The 16,857-nt window shown below is 35.0% G+C and overlaps 2 protein-coding genes across 2 annotated transcripts in view; one reads left to right on the top strand and one right to left on the bottom strand.

Annotated features, from left to right (window-relative positions):
* Nucleotides 1–16,857, top strand: part of LOC105323794 (L-fucose kinase) — a 73,123-nt gene that overhangs the window by 19,611 nt on the left and 36,655 nt on the right. Inside the window, exons 7-10 of the mRNA XM_034482664.2 lie at nt 7,708–7,802; nt 8,131–8,211; nt 8,387–8,506; nt 9,802–9,976. Of these exons, the coding sequence (XP_034338555.2) occupies nt 7,708–7,802; nt 8,131–8,211; nt 8,387–8,506; nt 9,802–9,976 (471 nt within the window). The remainder of the gene's footprint in view (nt 1–7,707; nt 7,803–8,130; nt 8,212–8,386; nt 8,507–9,801; nt 9,977–16,857) is intronic.
* On the bottom strand, nt 12,444–14,157 carry LOC105323787 (neuronal acetylcholine receptor subunit alpha-9). The gene has a single exon (XM_011422858.4). It carries the CDS (start codon nt 14,127–14,129, stop codon nt 12,564–12,566), a length of 1,566 nt encoding a protein of 521 aa, XP_011421160.4. The 5' UTR covers nt 14,130–14,157; the 3' UTR covers nt 12,444–12,563.

Below are 16,857 nucleotides of genomic sequence, written 5' to 3'. Positions count from 1 at the left end.
AGGGTTGCTTCTAGTTCAGTACAAGGGAGATAAACTAAGGATCATCTACGGAAAGCATTAATCTAAGAATGCTAAACTCTCAATGATTCGTATCTATGTATTACTGATACTAGATATTCAAAATATCTATCATGTACTGTTTTGACTTCTAGATAATTATATTAGAAGATACCATCATGTCTTAATAATTAAAACACTTAACTATCCTTTATCCAATAAAGTTCAGATACAGTATAACCTGAAGGTTAATTTCAAGAGCAAGAAATAAAACAACTCAGAAACACAAACAAAACAACCAGCAATCTAGATGTGACTAGTAATTTATAATTAAACTTAAATTTTACCTCTATGTATCAGTTATGTTATGCTATCCTGACATACTAAACAAAAATTTAATCAACTCTATAATTATTTAATGAATAATAAAGAAAAAATATAAAAACAGACTATGTACATAAGGCATAAAAAAAATAATAAAATATGCCTAGATACTGGTTCAAGGTGAGTAGACAACTGGAGGTTTAATTCTTCTACCCCATCTTGACTGTCTGAAAGGTTCAGCACTGGGCACAGTAAAATCTGGTGAAGCAGAATCTATCTCTGCATCTTCAGGCTCAAAAGACTCTGAAGATTCTAACCTGCTAAATTCAGGGGGTTCTATAGACTCGTCTAAAAGGGTATCTACTGGTAACCAGTTTTTAGGTGGAAGTATACCTTCATAGGGTTTAAGTTGGTCAACATGAACTACTTTCAAAGGACTTTTGGGATCTCTCTGTATTTGATACGTTACATCTGTGATCTTTTTGGTCACTTTGTAAGGTCCCGTCCAACCCAGACCTAATTTTACACCTGCTGCTGGTGGATACCACCTCCAAACAAAATCATTTTCAGAAAATTCTCTGGGTTTAAGACCCCTATCATAAAATTTCTTTTGTTTGACAGCTGATTTTCTTAAATTTTCAGATACAAAGCCATAAGTATCGGCTAGAACTATCTGTAACCACTCTACATATTTAATAGGGCACACAGGAGTTGGAGAAGAAGGAGGATTTCCTATGATAAGATCTACTGGGCTTACTGTCTCACGTCCTAACATGATTCTATTCGGAGAACAACCAGTACTCTCTTGTACAGTAGACCTATAGGCTGTAAGGACATAGGGAAGATTATCATCCCAATTATCTCTATTCTTATTTGCATAGGAAGATAGCATTTGCAATAATGTCCTATTCATTCTCTCAACTAAACCATCTGACTGTGGCCTATATGGAGTAGTGCGTGTCTTCTGAATGCCTAATTTTGAACACAGGACACTAAAAAGTTCCGACTCAAACTCACGACCTTGATCTGAGTGTAACTGTTTTGGACAACCAAACTTACAGAAAAACTCTGTTACTATCTTGTCTCCAACTGTCAATGCAGTATGATCAGGTACTGCCCAAGCTTCAGACCACTTAGAGAAATAATCACAGAGAACTATAATGTACTCGTTACCATTATTTGTGCGGGGTAAAGGACCTACTATATCTATGCCTACTCTGTCTAAAGGAGCACCAATGACTGACTGATGAAGAGGTGATTTACCAAAACCTGGACCAGCTTTTGCCCTAGCACAAACATCACACTCTTTACACCACCTTTTAATGTCTGTAGACATACCAGGCCAATACACTCTACGCTTGACTGCCTTGATGGTACGGTCCCTGCCTAAGTGACCAGAAGTTCTATTATCATGCAATTCATGTAATATCTTGGACCTAATTTGTCTTGGAGCAATTAATAACAAAGTCTCCCTATCATTTGGTTCAATCCATCTATAATACAGCATGTTGTTCTTAACTATCAAAGATTCCCATAAACCATAGTAGGTTTTTAAGTCAGGAGCTGCATCCAAAACCACATTTCTAGGGGGTTTTACAGAGTAATTTTCTTTCAAATTCATGATTTGTCTAATTGCAGGCTCTTGATGTTGCCAAGTTCTTAATTGATCAACTGACCAAGTATCTAACCAGTTAGGCACCAGTTCTGAATCACAACTTGCACCATTGTCATCCGTAGAATTGTCAGATTCTGACTCCATCAAATCGAACCTTTCTATGGTTCTAACGGAAACAGTCCCGGCGGGCAAGGACAATGTATTACTGTCCATTTGCTCGGGCACTGTAACTGTTTGACCACCAGAATCATGACAATCCCCCCAATGACAATCAGGACAATCCATGCGCTTACAATAACTGGGAGGTCGTCTAGACAAACCATCAGCATTACAATGCAACCTGCCTGGCCTATGTTGAATTGTAAAATCATATGTCTCTAAAACTGAAAGCCATCTAGCCAATATCCCTTCTGGATTTTTGAAATTTTTTAGCCATATAAGCGATGCATGATCGGTTCTGATCGTAAAATGTCTACCCCATAAGAAATGTCGATATTGCCTGATAAATGTAACTACTGCTAACAATTCCTTGTAAGTGGTACAGTATCTGACTTGAGACTTGTTTAATGTCCTACTGGCATAAGCAATAACCTTCTCCTCACCATTTTGTATCTGTGATAAGACAGCACCTATTCCTGACATGCTAGCATCTGTATCTAGAATAAATTCTGATGTGCTATCTGGATATGCTAATATAGGAGCTGTACAAAGAAGTTCTTTAAGTTTCTCAAAGGAGTTCTGACATTGAAGAGTCCAACAAAATTTCTTTCCTTTTCTAGTCAAATAAGTTAACGAAGAAGCAATGGTAGAAAACTCAGGGATGAACCTCCTATAATATCCAGCTAAACCCAAGAAACTTCTAACATCAGACACATTTTTGGGGACAGGCCATTCCTTAACTTTTTCAAGTTTACTAGGATCACACTGAATACCTTTGTCTGAAACTATGTGACCTAAAAATGGCACTTCTTTCTGAAATAAGACACACTTGGAAGGTTTCAATGTTAAACTGGCTGATCTAAGTCTATCAAACACTAGCTTAAGATTTTGCAAAGCTTGGTCAAAAGATTTTCCAAAGACAATGATATCATCTAAATAACAGAGGCATTTTTCCCATCTAAGACCTCTAAGAACTAACTCAATTAACCTCTCATAGCAACTGGGAGCATTACACATGCCAAAAGGTAATACTTTGAACTGAAATAACCCCATGTGAGTAGAAAATGCTGTTTTATGCTTATCTTTTTCCTCCATTTCCATCTGCCAATACCCAGAAACTAAATCTAATGTGCTAAAATAAGAAGCACCTGTTAAAGAATCAAGGGATTCATCAATCCTAGGCAAGGGATAAGCATCTTTCTTGGTAACTGAGTTAAGTTGTCTATAATCAACGCAGAATCTCCATGACCCATCTTTCTTAGCAACTAACAATAATGGAGCTGACCAAGGACTTTCACTAGGTTCAATCACATCATTTTCGAGCATCTTTGCAATTTCATTTTCAATAATTTCTCTCTGAGAATATGGAAGTCTACGAGGTGGAATCTTAATGGGTTTAGAATCCCCAGTATCTATACTATGTTTGACAAGATTAGTTCTTCCAAATTTACCATCAGGTCCAACAAAAATATCTTGATATTCTGTCAAAAGCTGTAACAACTGACATTTTTCTGTTTCAGACAACTTGTCACAAGATCTTTCATAAAGAGACTGTAAATGCAAAGGGAGGACTGAAGCAACATGTTCACCTTCAGGTGAATCTGACTGCACAATATCAACCTCATGTACAGAAGCTACTGTTGTGTGTTTCTTGATTCTTACAGGCCTATTTGAAATATTTACAATTGAAAACAAAATCTTCTCTGGATTTACCAAAGTTCTAGCGACTAACAGACCCTTCTGAGACAAAAATTGAAATGGCTCAAGCAAACTATTTACAGATTTGTCAACACTTCCAACTGAATAAGCAGGAACTACTACTTCACAATTAGGGGGAACAACTATGTTTTTAGCAACTCTGACTCTTGCACAAACAGGAGCTGTCTCTCTCTCTAACTGGATAGACTGACCTCCAATAACTAAGAGACCTCTAGATATCTGAAATATCACATCATTGTTCTCTAAGAAATCCATTCCAATTATTCCTCTCAAATTTCCTAATTCAGCAACAATGAACTCATGACAAAACCCAATCTCTCCTATTTCAAATTCTAAGTCAATCTTCCCCAAAACTTTCATATCTCTACCATCAGCTGTTGACAAGGACAATGAACAAGGTTTCAAAGGGGGTCTTTTATCTAAAGTCATAAAAACATGTGCATCTAATAAACAAGCCTGTGAACCAGTGTCAACTAAAAACATATTTACATTCTGACCTAGCACACATCTGACACTAAAACATGACTTCTGTACTAAATTCACTTGAATTCTCTGAGTAGCCCTAATACCACAAGAATCATAGGTCACACTATGGGCTTCTAGGGTAACCCCTACTTGTTTTCCTGAGCATTTACAGACTGGGTTGAAGCAGAGTTAGTGTTATTTTGATCCTCGTTCAAAGGGACATAAGTGTTTGGAGCTTTACAATATTTTGCTATATGACCCAACATTTTACAGTTGTAACACTTTACAGCTTTTCCTGACTGGCTTAATCCTCCTCGATGTCTATTAGACAATTTGTTAATGCTAATCTCCAAAGACTTTATTGCACTTAACAACTCATCAGGGGACTTAACTTCACTAGACTGTACAGAAGAAACACTAGGTTTAGTGATGGAGAGTTGTGGCCCCTTAATTGCTTCAAATTCTGTAGCTGAAGAAATGGCAGTCTCTAATGTATTAGGGTGATGTAAAATGACATGAGACCTAATGTCACTATTCCCAATACCATTCATGAATTGCTCTACAATGATTATCTCCCTATTTGAGTAAGACATGTCTGGGAAAGCTAAATTTCCTAGTCTCCTGAGAGCATACCCATAATCAGAGGGAGTTTCACCTGATTTGCGAGAACGAGATCTAAACTCTACTCTATATGCAACTGTACGTTCCTGTGGACAAAACCGACTTGCTAAAATGGACCTAAGTGAATTATAATCCTTCAACTGACTCTGAGATAGGTCACGTAATATTCTTTGTGCCTCCCCCCTTAAGGACATAATAAGCTGTTGAGACATTTCCTCATAGGACCACTTGTTCCAAAGAGATACTTGTTCAAAATGCACTAGGTAATCTTGCCAAGCTACACTTTTACCATCAAATTTGTCTGGCTCTTTCTCTTTTCTTAACCTGTGCCTATTGGAGTTATCACTGGGGAAGGAAGACAACGTTGTCTCTAACCCATCTTGAGCTCTCTCATTTCTTTCACTCTGTGCCAAGTTTATTTGTGCAGGTGCTCGACTCTCATTCATTTCTGTCGCACTTGCTAGAGGAGTCTCTGTCTCTCTTACTTGCTCATGCACACCTGATATATTACCAAATGATATGTGGCGTCTGCGTCTTATGGTCTGCTCAAGCTCTGCTCTGCATCTCTGGTAGTCAGATGTAAGGTCTTGAAGAGCTTTCTCCAAATCTGAAATTTGGGTGTTAATGTGCTCTCTTTCACTCTCAATCACTCTCTCTACAGGAGGGGATGTTGACTGTCTACTTCGTGACAAAAGTTTACTTCTAGCACCTTGTGAGGGATTAACATTAACTCTAGGAGTAGATGTAGCTCGCCCTACACTATCAAAAATAGAATTAAGTGAAGCCATGGTTTCTATTCAGGAATCCTGGTCACGGCACCAAAATTATGTAACCGGAACCAGTACGACAAGGGCAATAACTCTTGTGATCAAAGTATCTCTAAAGTCAAATACTGGCTCAGATAAAAATCAACCCAGGTAAGGGGATTCCTGAACTATGGTCAACACTTGTAATGAAAACACCAGTAAGATTTAACACAATTTATTAATGTTTATAGAGTTGATTTAAGTCAAGGATAGCAACAAGAATTTTATAATAATAGACGAAAATATGGAAATTAACAAACAGAAGTACTCAAAGGGAAAATTACTCTGAAAATATGTATAATCTAAATTTATAATGAACTGATATTACAATGGATACTTGATAACTTAATTAAATTCTACAATTAATAAAAAAAATAAGAAAATGCAAAAATGCCAAATAATTGCCAAAAATCAAAATATGTTCCTACTGGGCCACCATAGAATCTAAAAATAGATTTAGTAATAACAGACGAGGAACGATGAATAAGGAACGAGCTACATCTCTATAAATATTAAATTTCTCCTCTATGACAAATAAATGTAAAAATGACTAAGATAATCCTCCTTATAAAAATAAGTTATCTACAACACCTTAAACCAGGACTGGGAAAGGGAAAACCTATCTAAACTTACACTCTAAACCTTAAGGAAAATCTGTATTATAAAAAAAAAATGCTTTAAACCCTACAAAAATGAACTAAATCCTAACTCTACATAAATCATGCTTTCTTATACTAAACCTAACTCTAACCTATTCATAGCTGTAAAACCAAGAGGTTTAAGTGCCAAGAATAGAAAGGGAGACTTACCATAAGGTAATCACTCCCTAACCCAAGTGAAGAAAACTGACCGAACACTCTCTTATATATACCTGTATTCTATTCACTAATTTTAACCAATGAAAACCACAGAAACTAGACTAACTTAGCCAATCAGAGAACAGGTAACTTTATAACTTAGGCAAAAGTGACAACATGGATACTATTTCCTGTAGAAGTGTAACTATAAATAGGATCATTTTTAACTTGTTCAAAATATGAGAGTAGAAAGAATTAAATGATCAACAGTAAGTATTTGAACCTTAAGAATGACAATAAACTATTTAAACTGTAAAAACTTCAAGAAAAATGCAAGCTGTATAATGAAAATAAACAAATTTGTTACAATAGATAAAAACATTTAACCTTATATGGTCATGCAAGAAGGCAAATAAATTACCAGTATATCCAGTGTGATTTAAGCTTATTTAATGTTTCCAATAATTTATTCTCATTAATTGAGCTGCTTTTTACGGTACAAAACAACTTACGACAGAGTCGTAAATATTTTCAGTCTCATTGAATGATATTTAAAGAACAAAACTTGGACAGAACTATATTTATACAACTACTCTGATGTCGATGGCAACATTTTACAGCCATGAGAATGAAACATTGAATAGTTAGTTTTTAATTAGCATTCATTAATTTGGTCGATCGTTATTCAGGGCACCCTGATTCAATGTTTAACTTTTTGATAACGACATGTGCATGTAATTGCAATTTTTGTCTAAAAGATTGTAAATTGAACAGACTCACTGAAAAAGAAAAGTTGTTTGAGGTAATTTTAATTCTGCATCTTGTCAAGAATCTACTAACAAAAATAGCTACATTTAGTGCATATGGAAGTACCCTGGGTTCAATATTTTATTGGGGGGGGGGGGGGGGGGGAGGGTTGGTTCAATATATCGCAGCAATATTTTGAACCTGGTTCAATATATTATGGGGTTCAAAATATTATTTGACAATGGTACATCTTAATTTAAACATTTCAATGAATGTATAACAAATACTGATGTATCCTATATATGTAAATGCTGTTGTCAATCATTTCTCACAAATGACCAGATAAAAATGTTTTTTTAATATGTTTTATCTCTCAATTTTTAAACTGCCATATTTCATAAAACGTATTGTTTTGATGCTTCTGATTCAGAAGTAGTGAAAACGTAGATGTTTGTAGACATTCCCTGGAAGAACTGTGATGCCTGTGCCATTACTGTTCCTGCTTCACCACAGTACTGCAAACGCCACGGAGTCTATAAAATTGACAAAGAGGTACAGTACTAAAGCAATGGGTACAAAACCAACTGTACTTATATGATGTTGGACCTTGCTTTGACATACTCAAGGGAGTTTACATACATAATCCATTTTGTTCAAATATTGTACAGTCAAACTTCGTTATCTCAAACTAGATGGGACTGTTTAAAAACTTCGAGATATCAGAGTATTTGAGATATCGAGAGTAAAATACTTAAAAAATAAGTAGTTGGGACTTACAAATCACTTTGACATATCCATTGTATTTGAGGTATCAGTGTTCGAGATAACGAAGTTCATCTGTATTTGTTTTTTTAATTGATTGAATTCTTGGCTTTGACAGGGCTTTATTGAAAACATTCTCTATCAGAAAGATGTAGGCAGCTTGGAGTGCTGTGAAATTAAGGATGGACAGGTTCCTGTCGTGAGTACAATTAAATCAGAAAACATTTCAGGACTTCTCCTACAAAAATATTCTCCTACCAGTTTGGTGCAGTTGAGTTGAAATAACATTAAATCAATTCTTTCAAATAGGCTCCTTTCATTTACTAGTTATAGATTTTTAAAGACCTTAAAGTTTGTTGAATATGTGTCTTTAGGTCTGTTCTGTGGTATTCTTTAACTACACGATTGCTCAGAAGTTTCTGGCATTCCATGTCAAGCCGCCTCTGGATGCGTGTACGTACATGGGGTTGGACAGTGGAGAACCTCCAATCCAGGTTTGTGGTTACCTTGACAAGATGTCTTCATTAGGTCTAATAGCTTCTCAACTTGATGCATAACGTTTATAACCAGTAGTCTATTCGTATCTTGATTGATGTGGAAGTCTTACAGCTCCCAACACCTTTTTTTATTGCCTCACACCTTACAGTTTTTATTTGAGTTACTCAGGTGACCTTTTGCTAATGGTCCTGACTAGTCGTTGTGTGACGCGTGTCTTGGATTATCAAAATTACATTTTTTATGTTTCTTGAAAACTACAAGGCCAATTGTAACCATTTTTGGTTTGAAACATGTCTATAGTAAGAGAAATCTAAATTATGAAATTCAAGACTTTTAATACCACAATGGGCGCTCATAGGCGGGGCCAAATATGTTTAAAAAAAGATGCCAAAATTTCAATAATCTTCTCCCACACTTGTGAAAAAAAACCTAACTGCATAGTTATGATGTCAATGAGGCCCTCTACCAAAATGGTGAAATTCATGGCCCCTGGTTCTGGGGTTCAGGCCCTATGGCGGGTCCAATAAACCATAGAGTGAAAATATATTTATTGGTATTTAATCTTAAAAAATCTTCTTCTCTACTCCCATATATATTTAGAAAAATTAAATCATGGTTATAAAGTCCATATAGCCTTCTACCATCCTAAAGAATAAATCAAATATGTGTTATATTTTAGAAAATCGACTTTAATTTCCTGTGCATTGTATGTTTGTGTGCTTATGTGCAATTTAAATGAAACTGTGAATATTATAAAGAACAAACATTAGAGACCTGCAGGTCTCTTATTTTACCAAAGGTTTACAACTTTTTGCCTCTGGAGCTAGGGTGTAGATAATCCCAGATTTTTATTTTACTCTTGCTGCCCCCCCCCCCCCCCCCTTTCCCAACTGAATAAATGTTTTTGAAAAATCAATTTATAAATGGTAGGGATACCAGTCAAAGGCATTTTGGATTGCAGTTTAGACTTGAAAATTTATCTTAAAATGCTAAAATGACACCCTCTGAGAGGCCAGTTCAAGGGCTTTGGACTTCAGGTGACTGTCAAGGCCTGTAAGCCTCTTGTTTGTTTTAGAAAATTTTTGGAGATTTAAGAATATTTATACAGTATATAATAATATTGATAAAATTTTTGAGTTTTTGTGATTGCAATAATCATATCATCTTTAAAGAAAACAATGCATGGAGTTAATGATTAAGTTATTTTATACATAGTTTTTTTCTTAATTTTTTAAGTTTTCTGCTGTGTGAGGAAAGTTCTTTTCACAATTGTTTTTCATCTGTTTGCCAGCTATCTTTATTCTTCGATGTGATGATGCCAATGGCTACAGGGGTGACTGAGGCCGATTTTGTAGATGGCAAGTCCAGCAGAGTTGGCTCACCCGATGACCCAGAAACTCAAAGAAGGATGAGGAAGGCAAGGTCATTGCTATGGAAAGAGCTGGGAGAATACAAGATATGGGCATGTAAGTATATCAAGTTCTAATAAAAATCATAAAATCATATGGTAAAAGGAGAAGAGGCCAAGAATATATTTTTTTAAACAGTGCTGTGATTTTTCTGCAGAAACACAGGATTTCCACAGATTTGAGAATTAAATTGGTAATTAGACCAGTGAGGACCCTCCCCCTTTTATTGATTTGATTCGATTCCCCCTTTTAACCGGGTTTTCCAAAGGAAAAATTCTGTTATTAAAATGGTGAAAATAGCTGGCGGGTGGGTGGGCGGCCGGCTGTGCACATAAAGGGTACCCTCATTGTACGGATAACTCCTCCTACAGTTTTCAAGATAGGAAGTTGTTCTTTTGCAGATTAATTGTACATATATCAGAGGTGTGCATATTGCTAGAATTTTGATTTCTGATGATTTTTGTAAAAAATACCAGCTTTTGAACTTGGTCATTTTTTGGCAAAATATTGCATATAGGGTACCCTCATTGTACGGATAACTCCTCCTACAGTTTTCAAGATAAGAAGTTGTTATTTTGTAGATCAATTGTACATATATCAGAGGTGTGCATATTGCTAGGATTTTGATTTCTGATTATTAATGAAAAAAATACCAGCTTTTGAACTTGGTCATTTTTTGGCAAAATATTGCATATTTCACTGGATACGGTAGGCAGTGTTTATCAATTCAGGGTTGACATGGATTATGGATACAGTTCAAATAAAAGAAAACCAGTTGCTGTCACATTGACAGCTTTTCTTTTATTTCTTTCTTTGCCAATAACATCCTTCTTGCTGAATTAGGCCATTTATTAATTAAGGTCTTCCCATATCCCACACATTTATCACTGAGATGTCCGAACCAAAAGGTTTTTCCAAACAAATTGTACCTGTCTCTTGTTTAAGCAGAGCAAAAGGAAATTTCTGTGTATTTAAGAATTTGATGGCAGCTAGCTTGCCTTTCAGATGCAAGATCAGAATGACTTTTAAGATAATATGTACTAATAAAGTATATGAATATATATGCATGTATATATATTTAAAACAATGTATAATACAGTACCCTGTTTAATTTAAAAGTTAATTGTTGGCTTCATAGTTTTTTTGATATCCTGATACAGTAAAACATGGTTATAGCAAACACACATATAATGAATTGACGCTTACAGGGAAGCGATTTCTATTCCATGTGACTTTTAACATGTTGTAAACTTGATGGATATAATGAATTACGTTTATAATGAAGCAAAATCAGCTGTCCCTGGTACTTTGTTATAAGCGTGTTTTACTGTAATGTTAAGCAGAAAACCCGGTCTGGTTTACTTCATGAAATTGAATACAGCAGGTACATGTACCAATGGCTACCATACTGAAAGCGCACACCTTATAATTATTTCTGATGTTTGCTTTCCAAATTTTGAACATGCCTAAGACTTTCAGCCTGATAGAACGGACTTCATCCAACGTCTCCAAACATTGAACTTTTGTGGCCATAACACAGAAAAGGTCAAGAAAAGCATGCTAATGGAAACAAATGGGTCTAAATATTTACTATTCACTGGTCCTCCATAATGTTATGAAATGTGATTTAGGTTTTACATTTAAAGTAGATAACATGTATTTCATTTACTAGCCAATTACTACAGTAACTATCAAACCATTTAACTTTAGCTGAAGTACCAAGTATTTTGTATAACAAAACATGATTTCTAATCATTTATTGCAAATATTACACCAAGCCTAGATAGAAGACCATAAAAAGAACAAACAAAATCAGAATTCAGTTGAGATACGAAAATTTACAGTTACATGTATGCAGATACATATCAAAAATTTAAGATTCAACACAACTACAATGGCCCTGCCAAACATGGAAGGCCAATGATTTGAGAGTCAATGGTTATGCAAAACATGTCATTTCAAAGGACACTGAGTAATTTCTTTTTGACCAATGTTTAGAATACTACTATAAAAGTATTCTATTGAGCGCTTTTGATGGAAAATGGCCAGCAAGCACAGTCCAGTATTTAGTGCATTTGATGTGCACTATTTTGCAAGATGAGTGCTTTAACAGTTAAAGTACCTGGCACCTAGTTGATCCTTTGTTTTTAAATTTTTAATCCTTCCTTATGGTATCAAATTTCTTACAAAAAGAAAAAGTTGACATTCATGTTGAGGGAAATATTAAATTGACACCTTTTCTTTTCACTGGATAGGTGATGCGCATATTGAAACAGAATTGATTACCTATACTTATAAATTGCCTTATATACCGGGTATATATCCGGTATTTTTGTTGTCTATCATTTATACAAAATTTGCAATGTATGAGTTAAATTTTGATCTTTACATGGGTAAATATAGTACTGTTAATTCCTTATTAAACTTGAGGTATTAATTTCCATGTAAAATTGCGAGAAGCAGTCCTGGCAGATTTTAAAATCTCTCTCTTATTTTTCAGACAATTTTGAGCTACCGGTATATAAAATCAAAAAAAAAAAAAAATGGCGCTTGCATTTTTATGTTCTAGCAATATTTGATGCAAAGCAGCAAAATCATGGAATTTAGTACTCACATAAAATAAGGAACTTACAGTATATATTTGTTAAAGAGTATCATGACTATTCATGATGATCAAAAACACCAGGGAATTCAAAACTGTCATGAAGACATAGAAAACCGTGAAGAACCTATCAAGCGTGTACGCCAGTAATTCCCAGTCATTCATTCTCCGAGCTGGAGGGTCAAAGTCTTCATAACTATAATAAATGGATGCCCTGTTTTTGTTGTTGGTGCTGCTGCTGTAATTACTCGACTGGAAGTCTTGGAATCTGACTTTTGCAAAAGTTTCATTTTCCTGATCTCTCTGTGTATTTTCCCCATGGACACCATTCGTAGATTGTTCGTTATTCATTTCTTCATAGATACTAATACAATCGGGTCTTGTTAAGCCTTTTATGGTTTTCCGACTCTCCCCTCTCTTTCGGAATTCTTTGCCAGAAACCCTTGGTCTCATTTCCATAGTGTCAGCCTTTTGTTGACTGTTTGCTTTGAGTGGAACATTTCTCTCTTTTACAAACATTATTTTCCCCATCCACACTATGAATATTTGTCGTATCCATTTGTTCATGTTCATTCCACTTAAGTCATTGTAGTAGATGTACATTACAATGGCGGACATAACACAAGAAACGCAGCTTAATATCATTGCAATCGTAAAATAGACGGCTATCTTTGGGAACGTTTCAGAGGTGGAAGGGAATTGATCTTGTACCAGGAGTAAAAACACCACTGTAGCAAGCAGAATTGTTGTGTGGAAGGTGATCTTCTCTCCAGATATGGATGGAAGAGCGAATCCAACCAAAGAGATGATTGTGATGATGAAAAAAGGTACTACAATGGTTGCCATGAAGAAAACTGGACGCCTTTTCATTTTGATTGTGTAAGTCACTTGTGAGAAAAATCCTCCGCAACAAGGGTAGTCTTTTTTCACATTAATAGCTGTTACTTCTGTAACAATAAACTCCTGATTTGGAGAGAAATTCTCGAGATCTCCTAAATCAGAGGAGGCATAAATATGCACTTCTTTAGATGTATGAATCCAAGACAAAAAGGTGAAATTACACATCTGAATATCATAAGGGTAGTATGTTAAGTTCATTGGACAAATTGTATTCACTACTGTTAAAAAATTGAAGTGAACGTTTCCATCACTGGTGACCAGTGCACGAAATTGCTTCATTTGCGGCATGTTAGCAACATAATCAATGTCCTCTACTAAGGTCAAATCAGGAATCCATATGGCATCATTTGGAACAGTAATTGAAGAGATGTTTCCATATGTGGACTTATTCCAGACCAAGTTACAGTCAAACCAGGATAGTCGGACCCACAACTGGAATTTAGCGGATTCCTGATTTTCCTGGACATTAACTATCTCCTTAGGTGCGAGCTCTATTGTGACATCCACTGGGTCTTCAGTGCATTGTGGTAGTATTCTTTTATCATAAGTCTTCAGCATTTTTTCATACAACTTTGTCCTATACTGATACATAGTTGTCTCATTATTCGAAAGATCACTAAATGGTACAACCAGATTCTTGAGACAGCACCAGAAAAGAAAAAGCATGAGGGTGATTTTTTCCATGTTGCTTGATTGAGATTGTTTCATCAAATATCTGCAATTAATACACAGACAGAACCTTTTTGAATTTAAATAATTTCCTGTCATTTGTGTTTTAATGAATTCTGTCTGAATCAAAATCCCGTGAAAGAGGAAATGTTTTAAAGATAAGATAAAGGTAATTCCATTCCTCTGTTATTGAATCTTTTTTGTAAATTTTGAAAGCAAATCTGTGATGTAATAGTTTAATTGTTGTAATAAAAGAATATCATTTCCTTAATCGTAAAAAAAAAAAAAAAGACGTGAAAGGATTGATTTAAAAATGGATATTCCAAACTGAAACTTCTAAATGGTTCAGAATTCTAAATCATTGTGATTATAAATTCTATTTTTAATATGCAATTGCAATTTAATATCTAAGAGAAGTATTTTATGCACGTAAAGAAGACCAGTGCCTTAACTTATCAACCTCATGATGTTATGTTTATGTTTTATTTTGTTATTTGAGAGCAATATAAAACATTAGGGGAATAGATTCAATATGGTAACTGTTTAGATTTAGATTTAAATTTAGATTAAAATAAACTTGACATTGGAACATTTTATGATTTCTCTACGTGTGTAAACATGTTAAAGCCCACAACTGTCCAAACCAAGTTCACTGATTAAGCATTTTACTTCTAATTATTCACCTAATATGTTTTACGGTGCGACCGTTGGGGCGAGCACAGCATGTGATCAAACAATGAATTATAATAAATTAATAAAATAAAATTAACAACGTGAAATTTGAATGCCAAAAAATAAAACATACCTATTTTTCAGTAAATTTTCACTATTCATAGTTTATAAGATTTGTTATAATTTATTTATTTATATGTAGAACAATAGTTTAATCTCAGATACAATGTTGTTAAATAATAAAGATTTTAATATATAAATATTCATTGCACTGCATCTCCTCTTTTAAAGTGATTGTGATTATGATTGATTGATTGATTTCCCCCTTTTTTTTCCAGTAGACATTTTTTCTTAAACTTACATATAAAACTTGACTCATCATAGAGCTCCCCCCATGCTAAAATTTTTTTCATTTTTGTCAATTTATACATAGAAAATCGACTTACCATGGATTTGCCCCTCCACTTAAAAAAAAAAATTAATGTTTAATTTTATTTTTAGTTTACGCTTAAAAATATTTGCTTATCATGTTAAAAGAACATGGTATTGTCCCCCCCCCCCCCCCCCCCCCCCCCCCCGCATGTTATAAATGGAATTAGTGAAAACAAAGAAACCATTGAACTGCTAAAGAGCTGAAGGATTAGAATTTTCATGATTTATTTTTCTTTTTGCTTGCAAAGATTTTTTGGATGAGGCTGCCATCCACCCACCCACCCCCTTTAAAAAAAGGCGCTGCTACGTATAACGTTACGTTTCAGGAAATTACCGTAATTATATTGAATAAAATATTTGTGAGCATTCATCCAAATAAGTGCAATTTACAACTGTTTCCTGTATCTGAAGAAATGTCCTTATTCGTCAGCTGTTCTTTATCTTAGCCTTTGCAAGATTTTGAGAGGATTTTGGTCATTTCAGCAGATTTACAATAACTTCAATTAGAGTAATTTCCCCTTATCAGTGCTTATTGTGACGTCAAAGCTGACGTTGGTTAAGTGTCGTCTTACTCTTTAAAATTCCCTTGAGAAATAAAAGTATGCGAAGTATACTGTTTTATTTACTTAAAAAGCATGATGTTCTTAAAATTACACATCTTATAAGCTTTTCAAAGGTTTTACTTTGATTCTCGGGAGAACGTGATGTTGGAACGTGAGGTTGGAAACCATTGGTACTATGAATTGTGGGTCAAAATTTACTGACTCCGAAAAAATATATCGGATCAATGTGTAAACGTTTGTGACGTCACACGATTATTTTTGATTGAAAGTGTACTGAGGTGAACTTTAGAGGTAACATTGACTGTATGTCGCTTACATCGTTATTGTTTTTACTGTCTAAATTTGTCTTGCTGATTCTCGTGAGAGTGTGAAGTGATAAAAATTGCCATGATTACAGGGAACTACTGGGACGATTAAAACGATGCATTACTGGTCCGATTTACTGACGCCAAAAAAATCCGTTGAATGAATGTGCAACTAGTCCGAATTTTCTATTCACACACGCCTTGCCGGTAGAGCTCGCTTCGCGCCGGCGCTGCGCGCCGGCGAGCTGCGCTCGCTATAATAATAAAGGTCTTATTTTATGGGCACCATATTAAGTGATTATTCTGTCTGTTCAGTCAAAATCACTAATGTCTGAAGCATACATTGTACAAGTTATTTTTTCTTCTTTTGTTGCAATCTGTCTTGTACTTGAATAAATCACAGAGTGCCATTTGGTAAAAGTGCAGTGACTTCAAACATAGGTCAAAGGTCAAGGTCATAGTAGATGTGTAAAATACATATCCAGACCATATTACTGTATCTGTCATTTAGCCATACCTGGCTTATACTTCACACAAGTAGTGACCTTGAACCATCAGGTTCTTGGTCAAATGTAAAGATCATAGCAAATCTCTTTGAAATCATAATTTCTCTCCCCATGTCTAAATCTTGCTGAGACATTTCCAAGACTGCATGTCTCTTGGTGTATACACAAGCACATACTTGGGTAAACATGATCTAAAAAAACTCTGTACTAAAATTCAGCAAAGTTGTTGCCCTAAGATATGTCCTCTGCTATTGAGCTTATTTTTATAACGTTTTTCTTCAGATCTTGC

Source organism: Magallana gigas, chromosome 3 (genome assembly GCF_963853765.1).
Source record: "Magallana gigas chromosome 3, xbMagGiga1.1, whole genome shotgun sequence".
NCBI classification, from domain to species: domain Eukaryota; kingdom Metazoa; phylum Mollusca; class Bivalvia; order Ostreida; family Ostreidae; genus Magallana; species Magallana gigas.
This window is presented reverse-complemented; position numbering and strand designations above follow the sequence as displayed.

Excerpts from the sequence above, each read along its gene's own strand:
- LOC105323787 (XM_011422858.4), bottom strand. The coding sequence starts at position 14,129 with ATGAAACAATCTCAATCAAGCAACATGGAAAAAATCACCCTCATGCTT.